A 17,059-nucleotide genomic window follows, 5' to 3' on the forward strand; every position below is an offset into this window, starting at 1 on the left:
TCCCGCATCCTCCCTCCGCCTACCGCTCTCCCTGTTTGGGCTCTGTCAAATAAATAAATAAAAGTCTTTTTTTAAAAATGTAGGAGGTGGACTTAGTGTTACGGAAAGAAACTCATGCTAGTAGCAAGTTCAAGGATGAACACAAACATTCTCTAGACGCCTGTGCACGGGGAGCACCTTTTCTATTTTGGGGGTCCAGAAAGCAAGAACTCTTACTCAATTACATCTTTTTTCAGGACTTCTTCATGATGTGACCAGAAAGCTTTACTTTTTAGAAATAAAGATCCATCAGGTCATTAGTTGGCTCTTTTTTCCTTCCCCCAAGTCGTTAAAAAAACCTAAATATTGTAATTTTCAAAATAAGTACTGATCAGAGCAAGGTAAGTAGAATTATTATCTTGCTTTTACTTAACTCTGAAGGTATTTTTAGGAAGTCATTCTTCCTGTCAGTTGGTGCCCTAAGAATGCAAGGCTACATTTTCATTATGATAATGTGTGTCCAAATAACTACAAGCAAATGTGAGTAATTCTGGAAGTTAGCTGTTAAACACATGCCTGTATTTAACTATCCCACAAGCTAAAACCAGTTTTCTCTCCCCAAATCATAATAACAAAGCTGATGACCAAAGACCTGTAGATTTCATGCTAGCAGAAGGAATGACAATTTGCTCATTTTGTCTTGAATTCTATTTGTAGTCACCATTTATCTAAATATTCAATAGTTGTTCTCCTCCCTCAATCCTATGCTATGGAATTCAAGTAACTTTGGACTTTCCCTGCTCTGTACTTTTTCCCGGAAGTCTATGTAGGACACTCGTCTATCCGTGGGACACCCGAGTGGCTCAGTTGGTTAAGCGTCTGTCTTCGGCTCAGGTCATGATCTCAGGGTCCTAGGATCAAGTCCTGCGTAGGGCTTCGGGCTCAGCGGGGAGTTTGCTTCTCCTTCTCCCCACACTGTGCTTTTGCTCGATCGCTCTCTCTAAAAAAAAAAAAAAAAAAAAAAAAAGGGGAAAAAAAAAAGACACCCCACGGTCTGTCTGCTGCAGATGTCACATTAGTTGGTCAGTCCGGAACCTGTGAGACCGGCCCAACCCTTCTGCACTCTGAAGGTGCCCCATCCTCCAGAGGCTGCTCTTCCAGGACATGTCACCAGACAGGACACGGGGAGGAGACTGAGGCAAGCAGGCCACCTTCCCGCTCACCCACTCCTCTGCCTTGGTTTTCTGCCATCAAACACTTCATAACAGCAGCACCCACGGCACCCACTGCTGTGAGGATTAAGCAAGATGACAAAGAGTGAAGGCTGGGAACGGTGCCCGGTACACAGTAAACCCTCAATGCATGCCGGCTGTTACTACTTCTGCTCAGGCTAGATGCATACACATACGAACATGGGAAGTCAGGTCTGTAGCTAGTGGTAGAGTTATTGAAGACAAACCACGGATGTTTTAAAATCTGAATTAGACAGTCTGTATTCTAAAACACACACACACATCCACACACACACACACAATCTGTACCAATTAAATACAATAAAGTTGAAAGGGGATATAAATTACAGTTTGTTTTTTTAAACAGACAATAGTAAAATACTACAGTCGGCTCACTATACAGAAAATCATGAACAGCAGCTTTTCATTAGCGTCTCCAAAATCTTACTCGTTTACTGATGCTGAGAACGTAAAGAAAAAGGTACAGCAGGCTGTACGCATTCTCTCCGTCCCGCAGGCAGGTACTGCTGTGCGATCCACGGGCTTCTACAGACAGGAGCGCGAAGGCCTCCGGCCGGAATCCCCACACACGTCATCCTCCGATATCTCCGTCGGCAGGGGGACTCTGCAAGCGAGGGTGCGGACGGCGGGGCGCTCCGTGCTCCCCCATCCGCTGCAACCGTGGCGAAGCGGGCACCTGTGGCCCGCAGAGCTCATCCTAGTTCCTCAGCGTTTTCCAGAACTGAAGTAAAATAATTAACAGCAAAACCACACAACGAAACCTCCCGAACCGAAGCAGGGAAAACAAACAAACAAAACACCCCACAAAAAGACAAAAAATCAGCATCCCTTCCCTCCCCACACCCAACTCCAGGCGTGTTCTCGTGTTTTCCTACAGTAATACTGCTCTCCGCATCCCACCTGCCCAGCCAGGCCACACCGAGGGACAAGGATGGCTGGAGTCAGAAGAGCCCCCGGCACGGTCAACAGTTACGATCCCGGGTCACGTCGGCAGGGGCTGGGCCGGCGGGAGACCACGGAGTATCGCTGTGGGGTTTCTCAGTGTGCTTATGAAACGGGACAGAACACAGCTAGGTACAAGGGGCCTGGTCGCCAAGGGGGACATGGCACCGAACTTGCAGTCGGACATATGTGTACACACGAAATAAGAACGGACAGCAGACACGTTCAGTCTTACGTAAGTTCTTTGGTTGTAAAGAACGGCCTTCTGGAATCTTTTTTGCAAAGAGGGATTTGCAACCTTGTTCTTAGGCAAGCCCATCTTTTCCATCTGCGCGTCTAGTGGGGGATTACCTAAGTTGCTGTGTATCCAAGTCCAGTACCTTATGATTTTCTACAAACCACTTATATCTGCATTTTCATGTGCAGTATTGTCTGTCTCCGAACAGACATACATAGATATACATTTCATATACATCATATATATTATTTATAAAAAAAAAAAAAAGAGCATTGACTCCAGATTCTACAGTAAGAACTGATTAAAATTAGTTGTACAAGAATAGAGTTTGTTTGACTCTGTGGAGGTTTCTACACAGTGGGTGTGTGTAGTAGTTAAGTGCAAAACAAAAATACTGCCACTTAATTCAATCCGGGATTTTCAGTTCTCTGACTTTCTGGAAAGGCCGAGGCTGCCGATTCACCCGAGTGACAAAGTGCTGCTGCCCCCAGCTCGGGAGGAGAAAGCAGGTGGCCCACGGAGCACACGGCTTCTCCACGCTGGTCTGAGGTCCCCGGCTGGGCCGCAGCAGGTTTTAAAGACGGTGCTGGTGCTTCCACAGGGCGACAGGAGCAAAGAGGCCGTGGCCTGCGAGGAAGCGTGGGCTGCCTTTCACCGAGCAGTCGTGCTGCCCTAGAAAGCAGAGAGGCTGGTTAGCTCAAGCTCTGGAACCCCCCACCCCCAACTCCACAGACAGAGAGACAGACAGACACACATACACACAGGGCCTCCCACCCCTAGCACACACACACACGGACACACACACACACATAGGGCCCCCCTCTCCCAACTCTAACACGCGCACACATGCACACACGCACACACAGGGATCCCCTCCCCCAACTCTAACATACACACACACGCACACACACACAGGGCTCCCCTCCCCCAACTCTAACACACACGCACGCACGCACGCACACACAGGGACCACTCAGTGGGACATCACCCACCACACACAGGGGCTCTCCCGGAAGGGACCCACAGGATCTGATTCATTATGGAATCCAGTTCTAGGATTTCCACTCTACGAGGGAGAAACCTAGCTTGGAGGAGTGGCTTCTGGGAAAAGTAATGACAGTAAGACCCAAAGCTAAGGTAAAAAATTGTTATGGCAACTTACTAAAACCCAAGAGTATTATAACAAAAATACTAATGCAATTTAAAAAAAAGAAAAAAAAGAAAAAGAATTGCCATAATCCCACATGACCCTGATAACCGCAAATATTTTTGTTAAATTCTACTTTTAAAGCAGGATCTTCGGCAGGAAAACACTCCTCTAGAGCCTCTGAAAACAAAAATCAGGTACTGTTCCTGTTTGCTGGTTCTAAACAATCAAGCAATGGAATGGGAGGAGGGACTGTTGCCGCTTCCTCCCCTGTGGCCCCGGCTTTTCCCAGGGCAGCCTTCAGACGCCCCGTCACTGCGGCAGAGGGTGGGAACCCGAGCCTCCGCTCTAACCCCGCACTGAAGCAGAACGTCCAGTGAGAGGGCAGCGACCTGGGGCCTTGGATTCTGCTCGGTGAGTCGGCTGCACATTTACACTGGAGGGGCACGACTCGGGGACGCCTGGGGTGGCTCAGTCGGTTAAGCAACTGCTTTCGGCTCAGGTTGTGATCCCAGGGTCCTGGGATCAAGTAACCGGTCAGGCTCTCCGCTCAGTGGGGACTATGCTCCTCCCTCTCCACCTTCTCATACTCTCTCTCAAATAAATCAATTAAATCTTTTAAAAAAAGAGAGAGAGATGGGACGCCTGGGTGGCTCAGTTGGTTGGACGACTGCCTTCGGCTCAGGGCGTGATCCTGGAGTCCCGGGATCGAATCCCACATCGGGCTCCCAGCTCCATGGGGAGTCTGCTTCGCTCTCTGACCTTCTCCTCGCTCATGCTCTCTCTCACTGTCTCTCTCTCTCAAATAAATAAATAAAATCTTTAAAAAAAAAAAAAAAAAGAGAGAGAGAGAAGCACTGTTCGAGGGGGAAGAAACAGCCCTTGGACAAGAATTCTTGCAAGAGGGACTGGACTGACAGGCCGATCAGGCCAGCGGGGCAGGCTTGCCTGAAGACCAGGGTAGAGGAAGCCGAAGACCAACACCAACGAAAATTCTGTTTCCAAGGACAGTCACAAGTCACTTTACTCCTAGCCTTATGTTGGGGGGCAAAAAGTCTTTTATTTTTTAATTGTAAGGAATCCCTCTGTAGGTTTTTGCAGTGTAGGGAGGGGTGTGCTGTGTAGGTGACACGCACAGAAATTTTAAGGGCTGGTATGCAAAGGGAGTTAAAGTTTGTGGGGCAAAAGCCACCAAACCGGAATCACTTCCTGAACAAGCAGAGACCGAACGGCAGCATGATGACCTTCCTAGATTATCCTTCTCGTTCTGTCCGAGCTTTGTTCTGCTCCGCTCTGGAACTCTCAAAGCCCTCGCACAGCTGCAGTGGGGGTGTGGGACCAAAATGTTCATCCCGAAGGGGAAGCTCTGGGGAAGAGCCCTCAGAAGCGGGCAATGTCCTATCTGCATCGTTTGCTCTTCCCACCAGTACCGTTGGCAAACATGCATTTTGCTCCATTAGTTTAGGAATTAAACTAAAAAATTAAACGATGGAACTATAAAATGCAACCTCAAAGTAAACCAACCCGCTAACTTCTAAAGCCCAAACTTCAATGACGCTGGGCACCAAGTGACTGTTTTTTCAATCCATTCTGCGATGCGTGCCCCCCTTCACCCCTTTTTAATGTGTCTGAAACTGGGACGTGTCTGACAATTACTGGGGTGCTGCAGTGTAATTGGAAGTGGTTTTGGTAGTAATACATAAAACAACGGTTTATCTAAAAATTACAGAAATTACAGATTTGATGAAATAGGATGGATGTGATCTGAATGCCTTGGGACAGCCTGTAATTAAGCATCTCTGGGAATGCACAGGAGACTCAATGATCCTTATTCGGCATCAAGCCACAGGCCAGCCAGAAATGCCAGCAGTCTCTGTATTCTGACGTTGTACTCGGAGCCGGCGGGAGCAGGCGCCCAGCCCCACGGAGCCAGCTGGGCAGCCGAGTGAGCGAGCCTGCTCCCTGGGGGCCCGGGCTCCCTGTCAGCAGCGCTGCAGTCCCCCTCTCCTCCTGTGTCCCCGGGCGGGGCGCCTCTGGGCCTTGGTGCACCATCAGGCAGCCTCACCGACATGGACGACAAAGGACGGCCCCTGGAATGTATTACCTGGTCACTCTCTGCCGAGGAATGCAGATGGGCAGGGTCCTGCGGCCCGTCTGAGATACTCTTCTGGTCCGTTTTATTTGGTAGGTTTCTTCTACTCGAAAGCTCTCCAGCAGAAGGATCTGTCAAACCCTCAAAATCTTTCCCATCGGATACACCCATAAACTCTGTGAAAGAATGGTCCTCAAGGATCTTTGTGGTGTGTTCTACGGTCACTTCCCCGGGGTAGAACTCTCTGGCTGGCTGGCCATTTCTGCCGGAGCACGCCTCTTGTTCTGAACAGGAGCCAGTCCTACAGAGGATTTGGGGATTTTTTTCAGGGATGCTTTGGGGCAATGGGCTCCCTTTGGCTAAGGCACTGTTTTCCTTGAGTGGCACCGAAGTTATCTTCTCTTTCACCAAGCCTCTTTCTAATTCTGTCGAGTCTTTGCTGGAGGACGGTCTGAAATCGTGCGCGAGAGACGGCCCGTAATGCTCACTGGAGTCCGCATCCTTTGTCTGCGCGGCTAGCTGGTCTGAGCTGTCACTGGCAGGGACCGCCATGTCGGACAGCGTGGCATTGGAGGCACTGTGGGAGAAGTACCCGCTGGTAATGCTGCTGGCGGTGGGGCTGCGGGACACTTCTTTCTCCAAGACCCGCGAGTTCATCAAATCGACTTTAGAAGAAAACCACTCCCTGTTCTCCAGGCTGGCGTTGTAAACACTGAAGTCAGCAAACTCCACAGGTACATAAGGCTGTGAACCTATCAGCTTCCTGTTAAGTGCTTCCAGGTCACTTTCCTCCTCCTCGGAGTCCTGTAGCAATGAAGGTAAAGTCACTCATTAGCGCCTTTCAGGGAGTTTATTGTCGAGACAGGTTTCAAATATATTCCCATTAAAGCCATTCACATTCACATGTTTAGTGGTTTTTTTTTTTTTCCTCTTTCTTTCTGAGTTTGGTTAAATTCTGTCACCTACTGTGCCTACAAGTACATTATGCTCAGAGATCTGTGAGCCTAAACCCATTATCACCTAATACAGAGGAGATTTATTTCTTCTGTGCTCACTCAGTGCTGACTGGAAATGCCTGCTTCACTGGCTTAGGTGCAGGAGACTTTAATTAATATTAATTAATGATGGTGTTCAGTTGTGATGTTTTCCCTTTTGGTATTAAAGAAGGAGGGGGGCAGACGGAGGCAGAGAAAAGCCGTTGCTTCATTTTGTTCTCACAATCCTCACTTTGGGAAGCCAAGGGCAGGTGAGTAAGGTACTCTGTAGAAGATTTCTGATATTTTATGGGGGGGAGAGGGCAGCAAAATCAAGACCTCAACAGCAAAAAGAGCAAAGAACGCCAATTTCAACACTGGTTCCCAGTGTTATATGAAACACCGTAAGGCTGTGAAATACTAACAGTCTTACCGTTAACACTTTCTAGGGGTTTGGAGAAGCAGGGATAGAGGATTTACCAGAAGGTGAGGAAGGTACTGAGACGTCACGGAGTATCTGTGTCAAACAGCTTTAGAATTCTGTTTGTAAAGACCGGTACACCCACACAGAAGGGGGTATTCTCAATGCCCCAGCCAGTCCCTGAAGGGACGATTCCTCTGTATGTGGTGGAAAACAGCATGAAGCATAAGGGTGTTTTCTGTTCAAATAGAAATAAATGACAAACGGCACCTGGCTGGCTCAGTCAGTAGAGCAATTGGCTCTTGGTCTCGAGGCCATGAGTTCGAGCCCCACCTTACATGCAGAGCTTACTTAAAAAGAAAAAAAAAAAAAATGGGGGCACCTGGGTAGCTCAGTCGGTTAAGGGTCTGCCTTCGGCTCGGGTCATAATCCCAAGGTCCTGGAATCACGCCCCACTCAGCAGGGAGTCTGCTGCTTCTCCTCTTTCCCCCCTTGTGCTCGCTCACTATCTCCATCTCTCTCAAATAAATAAATAAAATATTTATAAAAAAAAAGAAAAAAATGATATGACTATCTCATCATTTTAATTAACCTCATAAACATCTGGAGACATTGCAAATATTCCTCCTAAAACATGACTTTCAGTGAGTTCTCATCAGGCATCCACTACATGCCAGCCACTGTCCTAAGAACTGGGAATACCAGGTGGAGCAAAACCAGCCATGGTCCCCGGGTGTCCCGGCTTTGGGTCCTTGCTCTTGGAACAATCCTGGACCCTGTCTCGCTGGATGGAAAGTTGATTCAGTAGAGTAACGGGGAGACTGAAGACTGGCAACCAAAACATTAACCTCACTCACTTAGGCGTCATTTCAAGAGGCCGAGGAGGACAGAGAGAGGCTGGGGAAGGAGAAGAGCGTGCTTGAAGGCTACGGCAGACAGTGGTTCACAAGCGAACACCGATGTCATCTACTGAATTTCAGAGTAATAATTTCTATTGCATAAGATGTTAACTACCTAATCAGTACTTTAATCCTCTTTAGTTCCTTAGTTTTTAAAATAACTTGAATATACGTTACGTAAAAGCATCAGCTGTCTTAATTCCAGGGCTGTTAATCAAAGGCGAGTATCAAATATCAGCGATACAAATTCCAGAAACTGGCAAAACAAAATTTTTGGCAACGCAAATCTTGCCATCTTATTTTTAGCAACCCTCCACATTAGGGGGCCCTGTTAGAGGGGGGGAGGGGGAGAAAAGTTTGGAAAGGAGCAAAGACTGGACAGAACTGAATCAGTAATTTTGCCTATTTTATAGATTCTCTACTTGACGTGTTTAGACTCAAAACAGAATTTCTAGTGTTTGCATCCTTACATTTCCTTTTTTTTTTTTTCTTCTTTTTTTCTTTTTAAGTAGGCTCCACGCCCAATGTGGGGCTTGACCTCACCACTTGAGATCAACGGTCAGAGTAGCATGCTCTTCTGACGGCCAGCCAGGTGCCCCCTCCCCCTTATATTTCCTTCTGATTTATGCTGGTAAAGAAATATAATTTCCCAAGACTGGGAGTCTTTGATGTAATTAGTTACTGTAAATTAGGTGCTCTAAGAAAAACAAAATCTGAATGTGAGAATTCGTAATCTGGAGCTCTTTTTATGCCTGGAGTTATTTCTTCTGAAGACTGAGGAAAGGCCTGTTATCCTAAAATACAGCTTTGCTGAATGAAATGTTCAGTCATGAGTTTATTGTATATAAACAGGTGTGTGCACATTTGTCAAACTTGTGAAGATAAAAAATTATTCCTAAAGGATTAGAAGGAGCTTGGGAAAAACTGAAGAGTCTGCAAAAGCCTCAAGAGATTAAGTTCGAATCGGGATCAGCACATAGTTGTGCACTTGGGATGGGAAACAACCCAAAGAGAGAGGCTAGTGGAGTAGGGACAAGTAATTCCAGAAAAAAAGAAAACTGAGTAAAGTTGAAACGTCTCCCAACATGTAAACAGACTGAAGGTTTATCAAGTTATTGCCTTCAAGGGGTGGGGGGGAGAGCACTTAATTGGTTTAAACTGCACCTCAAGAGAATGTGGTTAGATAGAAGTTCTTCTCCAGAAACACTCATCATCTGGAAGGAGACTAAGCTTAGCACCTTCCTACTATGTCTTAAGGACACAAAGCACGAGAACGCTAACCCTAGAAGGGACACATGGAGTCCAGCTCTCCAGCCCCTGTATAGCTACAGTCTTTGTGATTTGGTTTTTGCAATTCGGTTTATGCAACTATTTACCTAGAGACGAAACAGCTTGATTTTAAGAAGGGATCCAAACCCTCATGAAAGCAGGGACTCCCCGTAAGGAGTTTCACTTGATTAAACTGATTTTCGCTTCCAATGGAATGGGGACTTGTCCTGCACGGAGACCTTCTCTTTCTGGAAGGACTGGTAACAGCCTAGGCTCCAGCACTTCTGTCCATGGTGCTAGGAGGCTAGCAGCCCTGGTCAGAAACAGCAGTAGGCCAACCGAAAAGGCACCATTTTCGGGAGCACCTAAAGTCACTGGGGTCAGCCCAATTCTGTAGAGGGATGGGGCCTTCTTCTGCTCTCAGTAACTGGGAGACCTTGGGCATGCCACTCAAGTCCTTTGTTTCATCTTCTGTAAAATGGAGAAATAAACCATACGCTGTCTATGCAAGACTCCAGGGAGAAGTGCTTTCCTTTCTACCCTTCTCTCTGCTTCATGACTTAAAAACAAGATGGACTCCAAAGGTGTATTGTTGCCTTTATCTTATTCAAACAAGACACAAAGTACAGTTGTGTATCTTCCCAAACTAATGAGACAACAAACGCTGCTTTAAGAATCAAGGGTAGCATTGAACCCATCAAAAACTAAGGACGTACTAGATGTTGGTTAAGTGAACGTAAGAAAAAATAAAGGAATCAAGAGGAGCTATAGAATACCACATTTTATGTGAAACTGTAAAAAATGATTTCAACCTCCTTTGATCAGACCAAACCACTGATTCACACTCTGATTTTTTAAGAATGGAAAAGGAAGGAGAGTGAATGGAGAACAAAGAAATAAAGAAACAGAAAGAAATAAAGCAGCCTCTGTCCATTTGCCAAAGGAGAAATAAAATGTAAACTTCCCGAAAAGAAACAGAACCTCAGAGCAAACAAGTAATATCATTAAAATCTACCAAAACATCCTGGAAATGCTATCTGAAATAAATCAAACAGAGTTTTGGAGATGAAGAGTAATGAGACTGATTTCTTTCTCTTATTTAAAAAAAAAAAAATTTGTAGGTTTTTAAATTTAAGCAATTTCTACACCCAAGTTGGGGCTGGAACTCCGTGACCCAGAAATCAAGAGTCACGTATCCTTCCGACTGAGCTAGCTGAGCAACCTTCTTTCTCACTTTTAAAAAAGATTTTGTTGCTGCTGTTGTTCTGAGTCAGATTTCTAAGGAGGATGGAGGCAGACCGCTCAAGACTCCAGCGAGAAAGACGATACCATCAAAACCTGCTCAGCAGACTTCAAGGTGTGTTGGATCACACACAGCCTCCCCGCTGAGAGCTGCTGAGTTACGGGAGGCTGGTTCCCTCCTCCGCTCTGCTAGCTGAAAGCCCCAAGGTGAGTTTTATTTAAAAACATTACAAGGAAAGTAAACGATGAGGCAAACTGTCAACAGGGAAGCCATCTGCTGGGCAGACCCAGAAGAGTCATCCAGCAGTCTCTCGATGGGATGTTCTACCGAAATTTATCAGTAACAGAGGAGTAAATTGAGTACTTGTGCAACATGGAGGTAAGTTCCCCATCAACCACCAGGCAGGTCCCATCAGCCAGAGAGCCAGAGTGTTTGAAGGGGTAACAAGCTGCCCACGTGGCCTTTTTAGCCCTTGGTGCTGCCTTATTAAGCCAGGGGAAGTCAAGTAAGTGACTTAGCAATTCATCAGGATTCAGAGATACGGGGCGGCTGCTGACGTCACCCTCTTCTCCAGTAGGAACTACAATGGGGACTTGGAATAGAGGGGCCAGGAGAACACAGAGGCAATGGTGGGGAGAGGGACAGAGGCGAGGGAGAAATGGTGGCTTTTCTTTGACCTCAGTGGGCAGGAGGAATGAGAAGGTCATTTCTGAGGACCTGCCAGCCTTCCAAACATGCAGACGGCTGGCCGACTGCAAAGCCAAGTTCGGTTCGGGTTAGGGTCACACAGTGTGCAGCAGAGCGCATTTTAGAAATAACCATTAGGACCTCCCACCAGCGAGTCTTGGGACTGGGTCTGCCACGCTGCATCCGGGAGAGGAAAGCTCCCGTGCACTGCCTGCAGATCAGACCACACTCACACTTAGGAAGCCACGGGAAAGCGAAAGCTGAGACACAAACGAAGACAACTGTTTCCAGGCCTGAGAATACAGGTTCTGTTTTGTTTTGTTTTGCTTTTTTCCTTTTTAAAGAGGTATCTTTGATAATGCAAAGTGCCTGGTATACAGTGTCTTAAAAACTATTTTCTAATCTGTAATTTGAAAACCAAGTGCTGGGGGAATGACTTTTACAGGTAGAGTTTCTACCTACCTGTGGCTGAAGTACAGATAAGCCATCCCAGAAGCGGAGCTGGGCCCTATTTTGCAGCAAATGAGGACGGGCTCCCTGAGATGGCAAATAGACGGCGGGGGCTACAAGCTACAGAATGAGCTGGGCAAGGGCATCAGGCAATGAGGAGAGAGCTTTCAAACACACCACGGCTCAGTGCACGAGTACTCACTCCGAGTAAGTGCAACTCCTCTAGGTAGATTAACTTCAGAATCTGCTCAGTACGCACGGGCACATCAGAAAGATTCAGAATCAGTGACAGTGACCTCATGGTTACGCTTTTTAAAGACTAGAACCTGTGAGAGTGCCTTGTCCCCCTTTCTAAGCAAGTTGCTACTGAGCAAAGAGATCAATAAAACAGAATGAACACTTAGGGAAAAAAAATCACAGATCATTGCCACATTCATGCAAAATTTCATTACCAGTGATCACATTTAAAGAAAAGAAAAAAAAAGGAAAAAAAAAAAAAAAAAAGCAAAGACCCAGTACATTCTCTTCACGTCTTGTACAGGATTCGGATGATTGTCTGTGAAAGCGCCTCACACCCACCACCAGGCAAGACGACAGACATGGTTCCAGAACTTACAATCTTCCTGTCCCGTTTGCTACTGTGCTCTACGGGCATGCTGCTGCCATTGCTTCCTGAGGGCACAGTGCAGCCCGGGTTATGTGCCTGACGGGAAGGCATGCTCTGCAAAGGTTAAGACACACAGATGCATCACATACAGAAGACGCCGACAGCCGGAACACACAGCACGGACGTGCCAGTTAGAAAAGCAACGCAAACACTGCTAATCCCGTGCGCGGAGCGCAGTTTTGCAGGCTGCAGTCCAACCACCAAGGGACTCTGACGAGACTACACACATGCCACGGCCAATCGCACCCTTGGTTTTATTAACGTAAAAATAAGCCAACAAACAAATAAATAAAACCTGTCATAGATTCAAAACACCCAGGGAACATCTCTCTCTCTCTCACTTGGAAGATTTAAAAAAACAAAAAACAAAAAACAAAAACAAACCCAAAAAACCCAAACTCCCAAAAGCCAGAAACACACAGAAAAGAACATCAAGGGCACCATGCAAGAAATCCTGCCATGTCCCCAGGGGACCCACATGCGTCCATGGACATGGTTACTGCCCCGTCCCCCGACAGCCCCCAAACATGATCCTGCTCGCCCCCCCACGCCCCTACAAAGACCAGCAGCACTTACCTCCTGGCTGAGGAGTGGCCTGGCCTCCAGAGCTATCCTTTTCTTATGCTCCTCTTTCACGGGCATTAAAGGTCTGAAAAACTTTGGTGGCTGGGGAGAGAATGCTTTAAAAGGACTGACTGTTAAGGCGTGGGGGTTCTCTGATGGACAACCTGGGGAAGACAAACAGGCACGGATTGACGGGCACACCAGAAGCACGGGCATCCCCTAGCCATGGGAATATCCAGTTCGACAGAGAAATCAACACGGCTAACATCTGGCTAAAGACCGAAACTGGTGTGGGCCAGAGTGGAGAGGGGGTGGCCGAGTCACAAAGAGTCAGCCAAGGGCGGGGCAGCACGGAAGAAAGCAGAAACTGAATTTTCTACTTCTTTTCAAGATCTGCCCGCCCCCTTCCCCGAAGCACTGCCTACGAGGCTGATTTCAACTCGTGCTGGTGTCCGTTGCTCTGAAATCCTGGAGTCTGTGACCCTTGCATGCACTTGGGCACTCTGTCATTGCAATATCTTATTTTCTATGTATCTCATTCCACAGCTCCATTTCAGGATCTAGAATGGCACCTTTTCGAATCTTTCACTGTGGATAGCAAGTAGAGGCTCAATAAGTATTCAAGGAATGGATACTGTATACGTTTTCTTGCGAGCCCCGTTTTTCCTCAAGCCACCTGACTTCCGTCTGACTAAGGAAGAGAAATTCCGCTTTCCTGCCCTGACTCATGTCTTACTTTTAGGGGCCTCTTTCCCTCCTAATGTATTTCTTCCCAATTCACTGGTACAATGTCATTTAGTCCGCAAAATATACAGTGCATTGTAACAGCTAATTCATGTTTTTGAAGAACGCTATTCCTTTCAGGGCACCAGGAGATGATACAGTTAGTAATAATGCTGTCACTGATTGAACTCATTTCTGGTACCATTTTTGAAACTGCTTTAGGAATCAAAGAATTCTTATAAAAACATCTTTTGAGTACAAAAGCATTACACAGGGTATTCTTTTGGTAAAAAAAAAAAAACAAAAACAAAAAACTAAGTTTAACCGTCACATAAGACTTGTGTCTCAAAAGGGAGTTCAAATTCAGGAAATGATGTGGGGAAAAATATGATTTGAAAATTGTGAAGCACTACACAAAAAGCCCATTCTTATTATCGGATGATATGCCGACTCCAATGCAAAAAGAAATGAAGTAAGTGAACATGACACGTTCTCTTAGACTCATCCAGCATGTTAGAATTTCAGGTTCCTATCTTATTAAACACCACCTACAAAAGAACTTCCCCTCATGCTTTCTCTAAGAAATTATAAAGGAAAACAGAAAAACAATCTCACCACTATTTTCTTTACTCCTTCGAGGCGAGTCCCTAGGCAAAGTGCCGTAACAGGCTATATCTTGGTAACTGGAACTATAGTCAGACATGTCTAATTGGTTCTCCAGCCAACCCTACAAGGGAAAGATACGGGTTAGCGATCATTAAGTCCCTTTAAAATGGGAAGTGAAGCCCAGATTTGAGTTTTTTTCCTATTTTGAAATGCCAGTACATGTTCTATGTTCTTCTTTACTTTCATTATACAGTATTTCAAACATCTAGAAAAGTACAAATGACTGAATAATATGACAACTACGGTCAGACCCAGGGTACCACTAGCGTGTTAATGTTCATATCCTATCATATTTGTCCAAAATTTAATAAAATCATTACAAATGGAGTGACTCCCCTTCTGAATCCCTAAGGTCCCAACCACTTTCCTCCCTTTCCCGGCAACAGGAGCCACCTTGATAAATTTGGTATGTATCTAGGGTGACTGGGTAATTAAGAGACCACGGTGAAATGCTTTTTGGAGTGAGTGGGTTCCATTAATGATTTTGCCTGGGTAGCTGGTATACACTAAGATCGCCCCAGGCAAACCAGACCTGAGATTTAAAAGGATCAAACCGGCATAAAGTATAGGTACACTAAGGAAAGAAAACTCCCTTTGTGCATCATATAAGCTTATTTAATCTTAAGCAACTTCTCAGGAGTTGGCTGCCTAAAAGACTAGATTTTAAACTTCTTGGTGACATAACCCGCGCTTGTGCTCTTTGAATCACTCAGTCCCTTGCCAAATAACATAAATACGATATATGCTCCAAGCAGTATTTGCCAAGAAAGGCCCTGTGGCAAAATATCCATAATTTAAAATACCTAATTTTCCTAGTTGAATTAATTCTGATTTTGTGATGGTAGATATAATACTTTTCTGTTTGTTTTTTAAATTCACATATAAGGTGTTATTGGTTTCAGAGGAAAAGGTTTGTGAGGTTCACCAGTCTTTATAATACCCAGTGCTCATTACAACGCATACCCTCCCCAATGCCATCACCCAGTTACCCCATCCCCCCCTCCAGGAACCCTCAGTTGATATAATACTTGTTTAAGTCATTGAGTTAGACCCATGGACACACAGATATTCAATTCGGTGTAGTACTATGCCAGTACGGAAAAATGTGCTAGGTTCAATGTTAACACTGAGTGCCTAGCAATTTCCCATCATCACGTATTTGAACCTGGAAATGGACACGTGGAGACAATGATCTGCATAAGATTAAGACATGAAGTCCTGAGGTTTCCAAAACACCAGGAGCTAACTTTTCAGACTTCGACTCTTCTAGTCATGCCCACACCATAGGTGCACACCTTATCGTCTTCATCAAAGCCAGAAAGGTCTGGTCGACTGGAGGAGACCTGTAAGAGAGCCATGGTTTTATCAATGTAGTTTATGTATTTAACATAAATTACACAGAAACACAGAAACGTATTGTCACATTTACAGTTGAAGCCTGTATGATAGTCTCAACCCCCGATTCTTTCTGCAATCCTCAGGAGTAACAACTGCACTAAATTTGGGGTTGATCATTCCCACACAGTCTTTGTAGCGTCCTCACATTCACAAAAATGGATTCGTATGTAAAAGTAGATGCACAAATTATACAGAAATATATACAACAGGTATGCACATGTAATAATATATTTTGCATATTTTTATCATTAAGTGATATCTCACCATATGTGGTCTTTTTTTTTAATATTTTATTTATTTATTTGACAGAGAGATCACATGTAGGCAGAGAGAGGGCAGGGAGCAGGCTCCCTGCTGAGCAGAGAGCCCGACGCAGGGCTCAATCCCAGGACCCTGAGATCATGACCTGAGCTAAAGGCAGAGGCCCAACCCTCTGAGCCACTCAGGCGCCCCCATACGTGGTCTTTTTTGTTTTAGAATTTATTTGTTCTATTTTAGATATCTAAGTTGCTTCTAATTTTTCTCTGTTACAAACTGATGAAATAAGTTATTGTTACTGTCCCTAAGTACCACTCTCGCTGTATCCTACGATTGACAGGCATACAATTTCAACATTACTTAGTTCTAAACACATCCTATGTTTCTTTTTTACTCTAACTTATTTATTTATTAGTTTAGGTAATCTCTCTGTCCAACGTGGGGCTCAAAGTCACTACCCCAAGCCTGAGGACCACATGCTCTACTGACTGAGACAGTCAGCCAAGCATTTCCTCCAGCGTTTCTACAAGGAGCTCAGGGGGTAACGTGGAGGCCTGGACTCTCTGGGCTGTAGATAAAGCTTACGCACCTTCAACTCTGCTCTTCCATAGCAATTCTGGGGGTAGCTTATGAAATCCTATAAGAAATTAGGTTGGGAATTTAGACAGATCAGTTTAGGGAGATGTGCCAATTTTTTTGATACCATGTGTTCCCATGAAGGAACACAGTCTCTCTCTCTCCATGAGTTTAGGCTTTATTTATGGCAATAGCTGCATTCAGATTTTCTATTTCTTCTATGATTTCGTTTTTGTAAGAAAATTCCATTTGGGGGGCACCTGGGTGGCTCAGTGGGTTAAGCCTCTGCCTTTGGCTCAGGTCACGATCTCAGGGTCCTGGGATTAGGCCCCGCACCAGACTCTCTGCTCAGCGGGGAGCCTGTTTCCCATCACCCCCCTTCTGCCTACTTGTGATCTCTGTCAAATAAATAAATAAAATCTTTTAAAAAAGAATTCCATTTTGTTGAAGCTTTTACACTTACTGCTATAACATTACTCATAGCTTGTTCTTAGGCTGTCTAAATATTTGTCCTCTCTGTAGTGATACATCCCTTTTTACTGTCAATAATATTAGAATCAATATTCCAATTTTTTCCTTCCTTCTCCAATTCATCTTAACTAGAAGTCAGTCC

General features: G+C 45.4%; 1 protein-coding gene across 7 annotated transcripts in view; it reads right to left on the reverse strand.

Moving 5' to 3' along the window:
* Positions 1–1,456: 1,456 nt before the first annotated feature.
* The window catches only part of KIF13A (kinesin family member 13A), a 207,169-nt gene continuing 191,566 nt past the window's right edge, over positions 1,457–17,059 (reverse strand). For 4 of the 7 annotated variants that reach the window (XM_044259496.1, XM_044259478.1, XM_044259504.1 and 1 more), the window contains 6 exons: positions 15,510–15,557; positions 14,164–14,275; positions 12,838–12,989; positions 12,211–12,315; positions 5,664–6,455; positions 1,457–3,084 (listed from right to left, as the gene is read on the reverse strand). In XM_044259496.1, the coding sequence (XP_044115431.1) occupies positions 3,064–3,084; positions 5,664–6,455; positions 12,211–12,315; positions 12,838–12,989; positions 14,164–14,275; positions 15,510–15,557 (1,230 nt within the window). In that variant the 3' untranslated portion in view covers positions 1,457–3,063. The remainder of the gene's footprint in view (positions 3,085–5,663; positions 6,456–12,210; positions 12,316–12,837; positions 12,990–14,163; positions 14,276–15,509; positions 15,558–17,059) is intronic. The other 3 variants (XM_044259521.1, XM_044259513.1, XM_044259487.1) reach the window with 2 other exon arrangements.

The sequence above is a fragment of the Neovison vison genome, chromosome 1, assembly GCF_020171115.1.
Source record: "Neovison vison isolate M4711 chromosome 1, ASM_NN_V1, whole genome shotgun sequence".
In the NCBI taxonomy this organism is placed as follows: domain Eukaryota; kingdom Metazoa; phylum Chordata; class Mammalia; order Carnivora; family Mustelidae; genus Neogale; species Neogale vison.